The 17,297-nt window shown below is 49.7% G+C and overlaps 1 protein-coding gene across 1 annotated transcript in view; it reads right to left on the bottom strand.

Moving 5' to 3' along the window:
• Positions 1-436: 436 nt before the first annotated feature.
• ADAMTS16 (ADAM metallopeptidase with thrombospondin type 1 motif, 16) overlaps positions 437-17,297 on the bottom strand; it is a 185,399-nt gene continuing 168,538 nt past the window's right edge. Inside the window, exons 20-22 of the mRNA XM_011940955.1 lie at positions 15,348-15,572; positions 2,467-2,614; positions 437-1,730 (exon numbers count right to left, since the gene is read on the bottom strand). Coding sequence (XP_011796345.1) covers positions 1,615-1,730; positions 2,467-2,614; positions 15,348-15,572 — 489 coding nt within the window. The 3' untranslated portion in view covers positions 437-1,614. The remainder of the gene's footprint in view (positions 1,731-2,466; positions 2,615-15,347; positions 15,573-17,297) is intronic.

Here is a 17,297-nt window from a genome sequence, read left to right as displayed (position 1 = left end):
AGAGGCTGCAACATCAACTTTTACCATATCTCCAGCCTGCCGGCCTGCCTTCCAAATTTCAAAACTGCCAGCCTCCACAATCCTGAGAGCCAATTTCTGAAAATAATTTCCTCCCATCCCCCGCCCCACCAACCCTCTCGATATCCTACTCGTTCTGCTTCTCTGAAGAAGCCTGACTAACAGGAGTTGAGGTGGCACAGGGAGGTCCCACCTCCTTTTAATTAAATGCAGCAGGAAGCCGCCATCACCAGCCGCCACCATCTTCCCTGCAGCCTCCTCCGTACTCAGGGGCACTTTCTTCTAGGCCATTTCTAGTTTTCTCCCACAGTCTAGAGCCCCATTTCCTCCGCTTTGAGACCCGTCTCCCAGTATGTTTGTTCCATCCTTTGATTTCAGAAACTAACCTTGTGAAGAATCATGAGGTAGTTCAGAAGCACACTGTACAATATAAACTTTATTATAAAACTTCAGCAAATATAAATATCCAGGTGCCCCTTCCGAATGGAGCCACAGCGCCGGACACGAGAACAGCAGCGGCACTGAGGATGGCAGGGGGGGTGTGCTGAGACACCGGGCAGATTCCCACCCAAACACCCGTGGCCTGGTTTCCCACCTGGCATTGTAGAAATGGCCAGACTCACCGAAAAAAAAAAAAAAAAGAAAAAAACAGATTAAAATCTCACAACACACAAAAACAAAACACAGGACTCTAAGGTTATTGTCACATCGGCTGTGTGGCTGACGTCTGCTATAGCAGAACCATAACTCTTCTCAGGATGGTAGGATTTTGATGTAACCTATACTTCTGATCTTTCATTTACAAAGAAAAGCATGAATAAATGGGGTTTTAAAAGGACACTCACTTGCAAATAACTGAGAAAGATAAAACATAAAATATAAAAATCTCTCCTTCAAGGCATGAATCTGAAAGAGATGGAAGCACCTTAGCAGGAATTTCACTTTTCCTATTTCCACAGGCAAAGTTCCAAATCAGAATGCAGTCCCCTGGCCCTAGAGATGACGCTGGCTCCGGCGGTGGCTCCAGGTTCCTGGTAAGAGATGCTCAGCAGCTGGGGAGGAGGAGGAGGAGCCTGGGCAGCCTCCTGGAGCTCCCCTGACCTCCACTCAGGAAGTTGGTCACTCCTGATGGCTCCAGGGGCCTTCCCAGTGGGAGGGGAGGCTGGTGAACTTGGGGGCAGATATTTTGTATGTTTTCCTTATTTCATGGCCTTCCGTTCTTTTTATAAGGCACCAGACATTAAGCAAGTTCAGCCCCGCCTGTCTTTTTGACTTGATTTAGCTGCAGTACAGGCAGGGGTGAGAACTGCCTCTCCCATTGTGGAGCCTGCCTTCTGCCTCACGAGCCACAGCTGTGCCTGCCAGGGTGCCACATTTCAGCCTAACAGGAGAGGCTGTGTGCGCGGGGACACAGGTCTGCACGCAGGCTCACGGTGAAACGTACATACATACACTCCTGGTCAAAGAGCCTAACACGGTTTTCTTCTTTTGGCTTTGATCTTCCTTGGATGTATTCCGACATAGATTGCACAGCTCATTTGTGGGAAATTTATCTGCTACACAGCCACTTTCTCTGCCATGGAAAGCTGTCCTGACTCACAAGTTGGACTTGGAGCAGGTCTTGCAGCACTGCTTGCCATAGAACTTGTGGCTGCACATCCCGTGCTGGGGCACCAGGTAGCACCAGCGGAAGTAGTCTTTGCAGAAGGCATCTGAAAATGAGCAGAGCTGCATTACTCAGTGATCCCGAGCGCAGTGACTGATGTTGCCAGCTAATAGCTCTGTTTGGCAAATAAAAGCGAATTTGTCACACTCCGCGGCTGCTGCACAAAGGCAACCCCAGGTCTGATGGGGGTCCTGTGGAACATATTATTTTCACAAGACCCTTCTTGGAAGCTTCCTGCAAAACTGAAATTTGCTTCTTGTGCTGAACCCACTCACTCAACTGTGCATCTAACCATTGGAGTCTCTGTTGACTGAATTTCAATTCTCCAGTCCTCCGGTTGAGCCAAACCACTCGCCTTCCTCGAGCCACATTATCTCTCAGAATAGCCTTAATGGGCGCCTGGCCATCTGTCTCTGCAATGCTGGGGGAATTTCTGTGTGCACAGGGATGGCATTTAGAGGGCACCCAGTTAATAAGGGAGGTTTTTGTTTAACCTACGGAGAAAAGCTGCTTTAGTTAAGATTGCTTTCTTTAAATACAGTGTACAGCATTGATATGGGAAAGAGGTCATGCTTATGTCATGACCATCTATGTTGTCCTGGGGTATCATGAGCAACAGGGTCCGCTCTATGGACCATTTCATTGTAGAACTGGAGAAGATGCAAAGAGAGAAAAGGTAGGTCAGACGTAAGACCCTAACTCCACGTCCTCCAAGGAACTGCTCAGAAACCTGACATTCCAGCCCCATGCCCAGGCCATGCTGAGGGGCCCCAGGCACTCACCTTTCTTCTCTGCAATGGGGCAGAAGTGAGTGTTGCAGGCCAGGGAGGCCAAAGGCTTCTGGTGCAGGAGGCAGCCTGAGGCCGGCCGGCCCCCCACCAGGCACTGCACGGACCTCGTCTGAACGCCACCCCCACAGCTGGCTGTGCACTGTGAGAGCAACACACACATGTCACCATGGCCCCAGGCTCTCAGGCACCTGGTTAACCTCGGTGTGCCCACGTTTCTAAGAGGCCCGCTGCTGCAGGCCAGCGAGGGGAGAGTGACTTCAATGGGGAAGAGAGCCTCGTAGAGGCATGTGGAGTTATGGTTGGCCAGGATGTGCACGAGCGAACCCCATCCCTGCTCACCTTTTCCAGAAGCAAGCACCAGGCATGCGCTCGGCCAGGCCTCAAGCAAAGTATTCTAAACCAACCAGCTGACATAGCTCCTGGAACCCTTCCTGTTTTTCAGATAGAAGACAGCCTTGGCCAGTGACAGGATTTGCGCAGGCTGGGATTTGAACTGCTAGAGTTGGATGATACGGTCTCAACAGAGGGTTCCCGGGCTTGGGCTTTGTCGGGGCTGAGTTCACTTTTTTAAAAAGTAAGTATACTGACAGGTGCGGTGGCTCATGCCTGTAATCCCAGCACTTTGGGAGGCTGAGGCGGATGGATCACCTTGAGGTCAGGAGCTTGAGATCATCCTGGGCAACATAGTGAAACCCCGTCTCTATTAAAAATACAAAAAAATTAGCTGGGTGTGATGGTGGGCACCTGTAATCCCAGCTTCTTGGGAGGCTGAGGCATGAAAATTGCCTGAACCTGGGAGGTGGAGGTTGCAGTGAGCTGAGATCATGCCACAGCACTTCAGCCTGGGCAATAAGAGCAAAACTCCAACTCAATAAATAAATAAATAAATAAATAAATAAGTATACTGATTTAAAAAGCTGATATTCATGGATGGGCATATTATCTCTTCAAATTACAGGCAGCAAGGAAGAACAAACTTAGATTCCTCTGCCAATAAAGTTACCTACAAGTTATCCTTCTGATTGAAAAACATGAAAAGACTTAACATCTTGGTTTCTATTTATGGTCTTTCAGAGAACACGGTTGCTGATGTTACCATCTGGGACCCGGCGCAAAGGTGCTTACTTACCTGGACTGGGTTCTTCCCCAACTCTTGTCCCCAGGGCTAGCCCTTGTCACTGCTGGTTGGGGTAACCCCTCATTTCCTCTTGCCTCTCCACTTGAAAGCACCGCCCCCTCCATCCAGACCATTCAAGGTGATCTCTCTCTCTACAACTGGGAGTGGTTGGCCAAAATTAATCTCAGGTATGGATAGAAGGAGACGTGCCTGGAAGTCTAGAGTACTTTTTGAGTGTGTCAATGATGGTTGCGTGGCCACAAGGAAGCTTGTGCATCTCTGGGGATAGCAGGCTTGTTCTCTGAGCCTAGCGTGAAAGAAGTAGTGCCCTTCAGGGAATGCCCTTGCCAAGCCATCCTTTCTGGTGGTCCAATGGGGAGAAGCTTGACAAGTCAATCTTTACAGTGGCACCATCACCCACATTCCCAGGCCCCCCATGCATGAGGGTAGGCACTGGCAGCTGCTGGGGCTCATTTTGCTAAGGTGTTGGCATCCTATTGAGGCCTCCCCAATACTCGGAGTATCAACAGCACAGGGAGAGAGAGGGAAGGAAGGGAGTGGGCTTGGTTAGATTATCTTTCATGAGCCGGCCTAATGCACATGCCACAGAACACAAGCGGGACCCATCTGAGATCAACCACTGCAAAGAAATCAGGGGACAGGCAACTAAAGAGACAGAGACACTGGAATCTGTGATTGAGTCATTTGAAAAATAAAACTACCCACTGTCTAGACTAAATCATGTAAATTGTGCTCAGACAAGGCTAGGGTTGGAATATGTTGAAAATGTAAGCAATTGAAGGAGTGCCTGCAAGAAGACTGGGTCAGATAACATTTTGGAAGTCCTGGCGCATGGTGGGCAAACAAAACAACAAAACTGTTGCTTTAAAATGCAAAAATCATACTGTGAAAAACTGGGGACATGCATGACTCCCTTTGCTGCCCCAAACCTACAAGAGAGTATGTCAGAGACCATTCCAGCAGGTGAAGGCATCAGGCCTGGGGCTGGTTCTCCACAGCCCAAACCAGCCTGCCAGTGAACAACCAGGGACTGAAACTTTCTGGGACCTCCTGCAATCAGAGCTTTGCAAAGTGACTTAAATCGCTGGGGACGGGATTCAGTGATGGAGCAGTCAAACACCTTTATCTACCCATTGAGAGGAGAAAAGTTGGAGACACGAATGGCCCTGAAAGTCAGAAGCTGAAACTGTCTGTCTGGCTTTTTTTTCCTCTTTGGATGAAGAATGGTTGAGCCCCTCAGCATGTGTCTGGAACATATCTGGGAGGCTTACTCCCTTTGCTTCAAACCCAATTTTAGCAAAAGTTGTCAACAATATATGATTATGGAAACTAGAAAAAATAATGTGGGGAGATGCATGTTTGATTTCAGAATTATCAGGGTCACAAGGATAGAGCCAGATGCTGCCCATCACATATTACATCTTTCTGAACATTCTGCAGAACCACATTTCCGCCTTTTTTCTCCACTGTCTGCATTCCAGACACCCTCTGAGCTCACGCAGTGCACCGAGAACCTTGGGGCTGTGGTCACTCTGCTGAGAAAGCAGGTCCCAGGAACTCATTGGTCACATCCGCCTCCATCAGTGTCTACAACATCTTTTGTTTCTTGGGTTAGATTTATTTTACGATAAGCAACTCAGGCAGAATTCCATTCTTGCTTAAGATATGCCTCAATTAGAAATCAAGAGATCTCACCATTGTTTTTGGGGTTTTTTTTGTATCATTAAAACAGTTTCAAAATAATTAATATGTGGTTTGATTCATTTTTGTCACTGATTCACTTATTCAGCAGATTTTAATCACTGATATGGTTTGGCTGTGTCCCCACCCAAATCACATCTTGAACTGTAGTTCCCATAATCCCTAAGTGTCATAATCCCATAATCCCCACGTGACCAGGAGGGTGGTAACTGAATCATGGGGCCGATTACCCCCATGCTATTCTTGTGATAGCGAGTGAGTGAATTCTCACAAGATCTGATGGTTTTGTAAGGGGCTTTTCCCCCTTTCCTCAGCACTTCTCCTTGCTGCTGTCATGTGAAGAGGGACATGTCTGCTTCCCATTCCACCACGATTGTAAGTTTCCTGAGGCCTCTCCAGTCCTGCGGAACTGTGAGTCAATCAAACCTCTTTCCTTTATAAATTGAGCATCTCAGGTATGTCTTTATTAGCAGCGTGAGAACGGGCTAATACAATTGCCCACCTCCCCAGTACCAGGCACTGTTCTAGGCACTTGATACAAGTGATGAACACAATCGACTTGGCCCCGAGCCTTAAGGCAGTTGAAAATTCTTGCTACTTATGGTGAGGTTCTTGGCCCAGCCACAGGGGCCTGGGGGGAAGCTTGTTATCAGGGCTGACTCTCAGTATCCCTGCTTTCAAGACGCACAGCGTCAGAATCTGCGCCATTCCCAGATGATTCCTATGCATAGGAGGTGTGAGAAGCACTAGTCCTGAGAGTTGTACAATTTCCCGTGAAAAAAATTCATGGGGAAAAAAGCTTCCACATTTCCCAAAATTTTCATTTCTTTATGTAAGATGAAAGAAAGATGTTCAGTTGCACATTTTGAAAATATTTTGAATGGATAAAGATGGTGATATACTAGGGGATGAAAAAGAAGAAACTTGAAAATGTTTATTCACTTTTCATTCCAGGAAGAAAAGAAATCCAAGTTGTTCCTCAGTCTCACAAATACGATGGCTTAAAACTCTGCACAGCCATTTAGAATTCACCTTCCAGACGTTCCCTTGGATCTGTGACTTCCAAACAGATGGATCCTAAAAATCACCTGGAACCTTGACAGTCACAGACTCCTGGGTGATGACAGAGGGGACAGGCAGGTCTGAGAGTGTCCAGGAGGCTGCAGTCCGACAGGTGTAGTGGGTAAGTCATATGACACAGCACCTTAGGGAAACATACTACTCAGTGGAAGGGGGGCCTGGGATTTGGATCTGGAAGTCAGTGCTTAGTGCTTCTTCCTCCAGCTTCATGGGATCCAACCTGAGCATCCTACCGATGGCACAGTGAGAGGGGACACTGGGCTGTGCTGTCATGGTGACCTGCACCTGTACCTCCTACCTATCCACTGTCAGAGCCAGCTGTCCAAACCCCCATGATGGTGGCTCCACCCCCTGACTAGCAGCTCTCCAATTTGAATGTGCATTAGAATCACCCAGAGGACTTATTAAAACAGACCACAGGACCCCACTCCAAAAGGGCTCAAGCTTGAGCCAGTCTGGGTGGAGCCCAAGAGCCTGCACTTCTAACCGTGACTTTGCTGCTGCACTGCAGGTGGGGGCCACGCTAGGAGAGCCGCCGCCCTAGGTTTTCAGAGTTACACTGGAAAAAGCTCTTCTGCCTTTTCTTATTTTCGGAACTGACTTCAGCCACATCTTAATCTAACAAAAGTGGTGCATAGAGCCAGCGTGTGGCCTGACTGCAAGCATTAGAGAGACTGAGACTCCTTTCCATCATTCTAGACAGATGGTTCCCCACCCTGTCCCACCCTATCACACCCTGCAGAGGACCGCGTGACCCCCAGTTCTACAGAGCTCTCTCCTGTCATAGACCCCTCTTCTGTGCACACAGTTTTGCAGCGTCTGTGAGGACCTGTCTTTAAGGCTTGCCTCTCCTCCAGCTGTGGAAACTCCCCAGGGGCAGAGAAGGGTAAGCCTTGGCAGGCGTCCTATCTGAATGACTGGGGTTGATTCATCCCCCATGGGAGCGTGGAGCAGAGTGTGATGCAGAAGCATTGCAGGCTCCCATGGCCATCATCGGGCTGGTCATCCCACAGCCACCCAATCTTCCAGTGCCTTAGTAAGCCTCTTGGTCTGCGTCCCTCATGGGGGTATGCGGCATTGCCCAGCTGTCTACCTGGGGCCTGACGCCAGTCCCAGGTGAGCCCAGGGGCTCTTGCCAAGACTGTTGAATTTGGGAAACTGGAAGTGGAAAAGCATCAATGCAGTGTCCAGGGGGATAGTTCTCCCCAAAGTCCTGCAAGCAGGGCCTTTTGGTCATCTTAGGACTCGGTGATTCTTCCTCAAGAATGATGGCAGCTTCTTCTTCACCTGAAAGACCACCTTGTTGACTTTTTCACGCTCTAAGAGAGGCTCTGCAGAGAGCATTAGCTCCAGCCCCCTTCCAGCAAGTCTAATCCAAGACATGGACTAAGCAGCAAGTTTCCTGAGTGCTGAAGTACTAGAAAACCTCTCCCTCCTAATCTTCTGTATGCTCCTGTTTCAGTGGCAGGCTCCAGGCTTTTAGAGAGTTCAGCAGCTCATGTACCAGAGATGAACCACACAACTACACGAACCACTATTGAAGAATAGGAAGTCAATCATTACTCTTAGTCATTAATAAGATAAAAGAGATGTATTTTGTATAAGAACATTTGCTTCTAGTTTTTTTTGTTTTTTTTGTTTTTGTTTTTTTTTTTTTTTGAGATGGAGTCTTGCTCTGTTGCCCAGGCTGGAGTGCAGTGGTGCGATCTCGGCTCACTGCAAGCTCTGCCTCCTGGATTCATGCCATTCTCCTGCCTCAGCCTCTGGAGCAGCTGGGACTACAGGCACCCGCCAGCATGCCCGGCTAATTTTTGGTATTTTTAGTGGAGACGGGGTTTTGCCGTGTTAGCCAGGATGACCTCGATCTCCTGACTTCGTGATCTGCCCGCCTTGGCCTCCCAAAGTGCTGGGATTACAGGCATGAGCCACCACGTCCAGGCTTTTTTTTTTTTTAATTGGAGCAATTCCTCCTTGTTACATCACTGCTCTTTATGGAAAGGAGCTGGTGGGACTTGAGGCTGCCAGTCTGCCTCTCGACTGAAGCTCTGGTGGCCTCTCTCCAGCATGCTCAGAGGAAGCATGACCACCTTGGGGCTTCGGCAGGGCAGAGCTCATGTCTCAAACAAAGGGAACAGAAAATAAACAAACACATGCTAATTCCTGGAGGCCACAGGCTTCACACACTTATTTTCTTACTGTGAAGTCTCTCCTGAGAGGCCTGCTCTAAGTCCCCCTCTTTATTCCCCTTCCTCCTGAGAGCCTTGGTGCGCTCTCTCTCCCCGGGTTTAGAGCTTCTGCCCTGTAACTTTCCCACTATCCCAGGACCAAATGTCCATGCTCATTTCAGGATGGGATGGCAGAGACCTCAATGGCCTCATTCACAGAAACCTCTGCTGTCCACATAACCGAGGTCGTGAATTTTTGCACAAACCCCACTGGTTCCAAATACAAACTCCCTCAAACTCAGGAGGTGTGTGTGGTAACCTCTACCCAGCAGCAGGCCAGTTCTTGTTTTTCTGGGCACCACATAATTTTGGAAGATGATGAGAACAGATTTACTGTGGATTATCAGAGGTGGGAGACTAGATCAGGGTCCAGGGGATAACTCTGGGATGGACAGCGCAGCACTCACACAGCCTCATTGGTTGAGATGTCCCTGCACTCCGTGTGTGTTTGTGTACACACACAGGCACATGTATGCTCCTGTGTGTGCTTGGTGCAGGATGCAGTCTTATGCAGGCTTACCTGCCACGGTGGAAAATCAAATTCATTCTCTGACATGGCTGCTGCCCCCTCAGTGCCCATGAGTTCCAAATCAGTGTGTGCTCTGTCCTGGTCACAAACTGACCAAATTGTGGGGAGCTCCTAGAATGAGCCAGGGCCGCCCACACTGCCCAGCACCGAGGGCACACCCTGTCTCTACATGTGGGGTCAGTGTCCAACAGGTGATTGCTTGCAAGCCATTCCCAGAACAAATTAGCGTGGGAACAACCTGACACTAAGCCCAAATGACTGCAGTGATTTAAATCAGTCCTGCGCTGCCTTGCACCATGAAATGTGAAGATAAGCAAAACATTTAAATCAATAGAAATCCTGCAGACCAAATAATAGGAACGGCGATCTTTAGACTGTCACAAGAATAAGCCTGTCTGGTGGCAAAGTTCAGCCAGGCCCTGGCCATTCATTACCGTCTGACAAGTTCCCACAGTGTGAAGGCAGAGACTTGGGCGCAAGTGCTATGGTAAACATAGCCCTTTCAGCCATTACCACCCCCAGAAAAAGTTACAACCTCAGAACGCAGCAGATGAATCATGGGGGATAAAGACTTCAGCCAGCTTATGGTAAAAATGACTTAGACAAACAGATTGAGTATCTCAGAACGGCAACAGCTATTAAAGATGCAGTTTAGGTTTTAGATGTATTTTAGGGCATACGTTAAATAATGATAAACCTTGTTTTCTACTTTCTAAATTTGCTGAAGTCTCTGCAGTAAGCAGAGGGGTGGTGAACGTGGGCTTGGCAGCCAGAGGACAGGGTTCAGTTTCAGGGTCCTCAGTTTCCTCTTTGTCCCTGACCCACATTTCTTACAGACAGAGAAGGCAAAGTGTCTGCCTGAGAAATGCCTCGACTCAGCTGCCTAGCTCACTTGCTGCTTCACCTGGCTCAAAAGACAGCAGACTCAGAAGAAAATGAAAGGAAGGGGACTGGGTACAGTGGCTCATGCCTGTAATCCCAGCACTTTGGGAGGCCGAGGTGGGTGAATCACCTGAAGTCAGGAGTTCGAGACCAGCCTGACCAACATGGTGAAACCTCAACTCTACTAAAAAGTACAAAAATTAGCTGGGCGTGGTGGCGCACAGCTGTAGTCCCAGCTACTCAGGAGGCTGAGGCAGGAGAATCCCTTGAACTGGGGAGGCGGAAATTGCAGTGAGCCAAGATCACCCCACTGCACTCCAGCCTGCTGACACAGCGAGGCTCCATCTAAAAAGAAAAACAAAAAACCGAGAAGCAGACTGATACACAGCAATGCCATGTCACACATGTACACCCAGAGCTCCAGCGAGCAGGGTGAAGCGTGGTGTCATTTGGAGGAGATTTTGAACTGATTTTATTTTTGTAAAATTTTAGCTAATACTGAAGAAAGATTCCAGGGTGGATTAAATCGGTTTGGATAAATATTTGTTTGTTTCCCTTAGATTTAGATAAAACAATAAGAATGTGTGATTTTTTTTTTTTTTTTTTTTTTTTTTTTTTTTTGTTTTTTTTTTTTTTTTTTTTTTTTTTTTTTTTGCTATGTCAAACTCTCCTGGTTCATTGCAGCTTCCCGTGCAGGGCTAGATTTAAGTTGGCCAGTGCTGAGTTTAGGTCTCAAGTGGTGGTGGGTTTGAGTGAAGGCAGAGGGCTGCAGAGCTGGGGCTACTCCGGTTCAAGGGGAGTCAGGAAGGCCGAAAATGGAAGAGCCAGCAAGTCCGTCACTTCTCAATGTCCTGGCCACAGGGGCTGCGAGGCACAAGGCCCTGAGGTCTTGATTCTGTGTCTCTTGGTTGACACTGGAGAAGTCCAAGTGCCAGCAGAAGCCATGGGCATTTAGTGAGACCCAGCCCCTGCTACTCACATGCCCCTGGTCCTCGTGGCTCTGGGCTAGGGCTCTGCAGCACTTAAAGCGAAAGAAGACACTTGCCTGCAGGCAGCTGACCCTCTCTGGGGTCAGGAACAGACACAAACAGACAAGGACACAAACAATACCCACGTGAGTTCCCTGGGGCTGCCGTAATCATTGCTACAAACTAGGGGCTTGAATCAACAGAAATTTATTTTTCACAGTTTAGGATGCCAGAAATCCAAAATCAAGGTATGAGCAGCAGAGGTGGTTCCTCCTGGAGGTTGAGGGAGAGCCCATCATGCCTGGTCCAGAATCTGCTGGTGCTGGCAGCCCTCGGTGTTCTTTGTCATATGGGCACCACTCCGATGCCTGCCTCTGTCACCCATCACACAGCCAGTGCCACCCACCACTTGCTCCCCACGTGAGGAGTCTCTATGTCTTCCTGTGGTCTTCTCACGAGGACAGCCAGTCCTTGGGTTTAGTACCCATTCTAATCCAGGATGATGTCAGCCCAGGTAATTACATCTGCATCTATTTCCAATAAGTCTACATTCGGAGGTCCTGGGTGGACTTGAGTTTTGGAGACATTACTCAGCTCAGGACACTGCCAATGAGACATGGTGTGGGGTACCTCTCCAGAGGAGAGATGACCAGTGGCGGGCTGGAAGTGGCCACAGAAAAGGGAATTGGGGGCTAGGAAGGATGAGAGATGGGCTGTGCAGTGTGGGTGGGGTCCTACCAGCTGGAGGATGGTGGACACGAGAGGAGAGACACAGGCTTGGGGAGAGCTGGTCACTGTCAGGGACCAGTGATTCCAACTGACCAAGCATTCGGGGGATGCTTGGTTGCTGAGCTCAGCCTCCCTTGTTCACACCTTGACTCTGGCTGCCCAACAGGCACCTGCACCGATTTCTGCACTCCTCTGCCTGCGGAGTGGCCTACGGTGGGTTTTGCCCCATTGGCAGGTCCGTCTCATGAATTCCTCAATCCTTAAAAAACCAATCAAATTGGTTACTAGGTGATCTGGCCACCTGACCGGGATGTGAACTGTGCACAACTCTTTATGAGCTTGTCTGGCCACATTCCGTTTGCTTTCTCTGGCAGCGCCTCTCCCTCTTCTGATCACACGCGCACACACACACACACACACACACACACACGAGGACATGGCCTGGATCTCCTGAACCCACACATGCACTCTCCAGCCCACTCCAAACCAGCCACGTGCTTGAGTGTGTCTGTTTCCACTTGCATCATGGGTCAGCAGCCAGGAAGCACATGGTTGGCCAACGAGGGTTACCTTTGGCTTTTAAAGATGACACCATCACAGACAGGTCTCTTAACAGATGCACAGTATCCACGGACAATGAAAGAAAAACCCAAGACAAGGATGTGCTTTGATGGTCTGTGCTGCGGGAGGAAACTTCTCTAAAGACAGAATCTTAGTAGCTGCCGGGACTCGTTCACTGAATTTGCCTTTCCTTTAAAATTCACCATTCAGCAAGCATTTCCTGAATACTTAGTATGGGTTAGGTGCATGGCTGCCATATATATGGTATATCAAAGACAGCGAGCCCTCCTTATCTGTAGGTTGCACATCCCTGAAATCAACCAACCAAATCAACCAACTGCAGATTAAAAATATTTGAAAAAATTTTTCACAAAATTTCAAAAAGTGCACCACTTACTACATTGACTCCATGAGAATGAAGTGATGTGTAGCATTGTATTAGGCATTATTAACAATCCAGAGATGGCTTACGGCACCTGGAGGATGTGTGTAGGCTGCATGAAAATACTGTGCCATCTTCTTTCAGGAACTTGTGCATCCTCAGATTTTGGTATCCAATTCCCATAGAGAGAGAGGGATGACTATATATGTGGTTTATGCATGCGTGTGTGTGTGTGTGTGTGTGTGTGTGAGTACGTATGTGTGTGAATATGCACACATGTAAATATATAGAATATACATGTAAAACACGTAGCATAACAAAGCAATCTGGAAAAACATCATTTTCGATAGTTTTCATGTGATCCTATGTGCTTTCTCTTTTTTTTTTTTTTGAGATGGAGTCTCTCTCTGTCATACAGACTGGGGTGCAGTGGCGTCATCCAGGCTCACTGCAACCTCTGCCTCCTGGGTTCAAGCAATTCTCCTGCTTCAGCCTCCTGAACAGCTGGGATTACAGGCATGCACCACCACACCCAACTAATTTTTGTATTTTTTAGTAGAGATGGGGTTTCATCATGTTGGGCAGGGTGGTCTCGAACTCCTGACCTCAAGTGATCCACCTGCCTCGGCCTCCCAAAGTGCCGGGATTAGAGGGATCCTATGTGCTTTTGAGCAGCCTTGATCTATGCTGGCCTTACTAGGTTTGGGGCCCACTATGGGATGGGAAGCGTGTCCAGGCAGCTGTCTGTCTTCTGTCCATATTTCCTTTCAGTGCAGGCCCTGGGGGAGGTTGAGGGTGTGAGGTGCTCCCTGGGAGGACGTTCCCTCCTCCATGGGATGGGCTCGTTATGCTGAGAGCTCAAAGCAACACTTGGCACAGTGCAGGGACCCAGGACAGGGCGGCCTGGAGAGGAGGATGAGTGGGCAAACCGGGAAGAGGACTCGTGGGAGAGTCCAAGCAGGGACCTCTCTGTGGACAGTGGCAAGAGGTGGGCAGAGAAGGAAGGCTGGACGTTCGCTGTGGATAGGGTTATTCCTGCGGCACCAGGCACCACGCTGATCATTTGGGGAATGTCTATGGAGAGAGACAAGGACCTGGGACAGTTTTTCTGAGTGACAGAGCACAGGCCACAGCCCAGTGGCCTTTGGAATCAGATGCTGGAAACCACGGAGGCCCAGCTGGAGGCTGCAGGAAAACCCTTGGTGATGGGCGTCTTGGTGGCACCATCAATGTAGGCCTTCACCTTGGGTGTGCTGGGGCAAATGCCACCTGTTATGGTCACACAACCCTGGTGGAGGGTGGAGGTGTTTTGATAAGGTGGGAAGCAGAAGCACACGCATGAGGTCATTTTTACTTGCTTTTTAGCAACCAGCGTGACAGTCCCCATGACAACAGGCTCCCATCGGGTCAGGTCTTTGTTCTGCTGCCCTCATCCAGGAAAGACAACCTCTGTTTGCCTCCCAGAAGTGGGGATATAGAGCAGAGGGCCCCGGGCAGGACCATCGCTAGGACCCAAGGACCCTGACACAGTGACTATTCTCCGAAGCCAGACGACGCGTGTGGCCCCCATTGAGCAGGTGAGCTCGCGCCTCTCACCAGCACTGTGGGGGCTGACTCTGTGCCTCAGCTGCCTCATCTGTGAAATAGGGATGATAATGTCACCCCCTTAGAGGGCTAATAGGAGAGAGAAAGGAATTGGCTCAGAGCAGCGCCGGCACACGGGGCTCTCGGTGGGGGCTAGCTGTTGTCCCTGTGCTGATTCCTCTTCATTCCACTGTGGGAATCCCTCATTCCCTGAGGGCCCAGTTAGGGACCCTCACGGAGATGGGCAAGACAGTGAGAGAGCGCAGGTAGGGGGCTGCTGCCACACACAGTCACTCCTGTTCCCTTCTGCCTGCTTCCTTCCACCTCCATCTCTCCAAAACGAGAGAATCAGGGCCGGGGCCTCTGCAGCAGGCAGAGAACCTCTGTGTACATTGGAAAGAGGCTCACTCTTCCAGCCAAGAGATGGGAAAAGAAGGCCAGATAAAGTGCCACTCTGCTGGGCAGCCACGAGCCAGCGCACAGGGTTCCGGTGAGCTGCAGAGAACCACGTATCAGCCTTCGGAACTCCTAGGGCGTCTGGGCTTACCACCACCCGAAAGCAGAACCGCCAGCGGCACCGAGGGGGCGGAGTGAGGCGCAGGCACAGACTCCGACGAGGATGAACACAGAAACAAAGACCCCAAGTTAGGAACCCCCGCTCCAATGTGGGTGTGAGGCTGCAAGGGACCCCAGCAGGAAACAGTGAGGGCCGAGGGTGGGCTGAAAAGAACCCTAAACTTACAACCACCTATTTATTCCAGGGCCCACATTCCTTTCCTGGTCACACTCATCTCTGGGGAATTCAGCCCAGATTTTACCCAAAGCATTGCATTTCCTTATACTTCATTGGGTGACATTTAGAGAAAAACACATGTGCCCTAAAAGATTCAGCAACACTTGGAGACCATCCTCAGACAGCCACACCCACACCCAGGAACCAGGCCACCCGCACACGCTCTGGAAAGCAAACCTCATGCAGTAGCTTGGCCAGCTTTGGAGAAACACCCTCGCAGAAGCATCCCCGGGAGCCACGTGCCAACCCCAGGCCCGAGCTGAGCTCACCCACTCTCCAGGAACCGAGCGCCTCCCCTACCTGAGACCAGGGTGAGGCAAACCAGCTGCCCCTCGAGGGTCCTGCAGCAGCAAACAGGGGGTGCTTGGGGCACGGAAGCGGGGCACAGGCACGTTCCAGCTCCAGGCTGGGCTTCGGCAAATGCGAGCACTTCTTTGAGGCCAGCTCTCGATACTTTCCAGAAACATACTTTTCGGCACATTTTAAGAATCTTTTCTGTGTTCCTCTTTCACATGTCACAGAGCACTACAAATAGGAGAACAAAAGATATCCGTGAAAAAAAAAATCTCTTTTTTTGCAAAATCTGTGGGTTAAAATATCAATGCTATCCGCTTGAACATCTGTATAAGTGTGAACATTCAGTGAAAATTGTTGGGCCTTAGCATTTTTAAGAGACATTATAGAATCTATCATTAAAAATAAGAGGACCTTGAGGGCATCACGGGGCATAAGTAGAGGCAGGACAGTCAGAAACCATGAAGGGAATAATTCTAAAGCTGCCATTTCACTGGAAAATTAAAATGTTGGGCTGTCACTGATATTGGAACATACTGAAACTTAATACATAAGTACACGTGGTAACTACCACGGCTCCATGGACTGACCCACCCAGCTGCAGTGATGTTGGTTCCCAAAGCAGGGGCAGGTAGAAGAAACTCTGGGCTCACAATCTTCCCTAGGAATCCGAGTGCTGCCTGTGAAGAAAGGAAGGGTGCATGGAGAGCAAATCCCTTAGCTCCCCGCTAAGGCAGGCTCTAAGCTTGAGCTGCTCCAGTTGCAGACACCCTTGCTTATGCAGAGGTGCCCTGTGCAAACCAGCAGCCCAGGCGGGAGGCTGCAGCCCCCGCTCGCCAGGAGAACACACAGGAGCAAGGTACACTGTCCCATCACAGACTGGGCATGGAGGGTCTCTGGGGCAGAGGTCCCGGCCCCTGGCGTTGCTGTCTCCTGCTGGGGTAGAGTGGACAATGTTGTGCAGCTCCAGTGGACCTCTGGCTGAAGTGCCCTCAGGTTCCCCAGCAGAGAAGCCCAGGTGGCAACACCCGCCCAGGTCCTGACCTCGCACTCACATCTTTAGGCTTACAGGTGTGCTTTTTGTGCATCCTGATGGAAGACGGAGAGGAGTTGGAGCACTCCTCTTGGCTGCTCGCTGATCCAGGCCTAAGAGAGAAGCTCTGGCATGTGTGTGTGTGTGGTGTGGGATGTGTGTGTGTGCATGTATTAAATTTCAGGGCAAGGACTGTCTACCTGGACACAGCCCACAGATTATGCAGCCCACGTCACTTAGTTTCTGCAGACTCTGCCTCTAGGGATATGCACCCAGGGATGTGTGTTTTTCAATGACAGTGCATTCGGTTCTATGGGACACTCATTCCTACCCTCCAGGTGAAAGAGGACCTGAAGTACATTGTTAGCGATGGCAAGCTCACTTAAGCGAGCCAGGGTGCTCTTATTTTTTAGTGACAAACTGAAACAGTGTCTCAACAGGATTCAATGCCTTGCTTGGCACTTCCTACCAACCTGAACAGAGAAGGCATCGTTCGAGGGTGGGGAAAACGCAGTGCCTGATGAGACCTGGGTCCCTCCCTGAGGAGCGTGGGATCAGGGAGGAGCTTTCTTCCCGCAACTGCTGTGGCAATACAGAGGCGCAGCTCTGGGTTACAGTAATCTCTCAACACCCCGTTCAGACAGGTTCATGCTTGGCTGGTGGTGCTGTTACTACGCTGTGGGGTGTAAGATTTCCGAAGCGCTTTTGGAACCATTTGGTCCAAAGCTAGTCATGAAACCATCAGTATTCCAAACTAATGATTCCAGTGTTATTCCCATGATGAAGGGGTCCAGGACAGCTCCTGAATGGTGCAGAAGAAAGGGCTTCCCAGCCTCCTGCAGCACCAGGTGATCGATTTCAATAAAACTAACAGGAGAGTTTCCTTTCACAGACAGAACAGCTGCCCCCGGAAACTTGTCTCA

This window comes from Colobus angolensis, unplaced genomic scaffold (genome assembly GCF_000951035.1).
Source record: "Colobus angolensis palliatus isolate OR3802 unplaced genomic scaffold, Cang.pa_1.0 Scaffold196, whole genome shotgun sequence".
NCBI lineage: Eukaryota > Metazoa > Chordata > Mammalia > Primates > Cercopithecidae > Colobus > Colobus angolensis.
The sequence above is the reverse complement of the archived record's forward strand: the minus strand, read 5'-3'. Positions and strand labels throughout refer to the sequence as shown.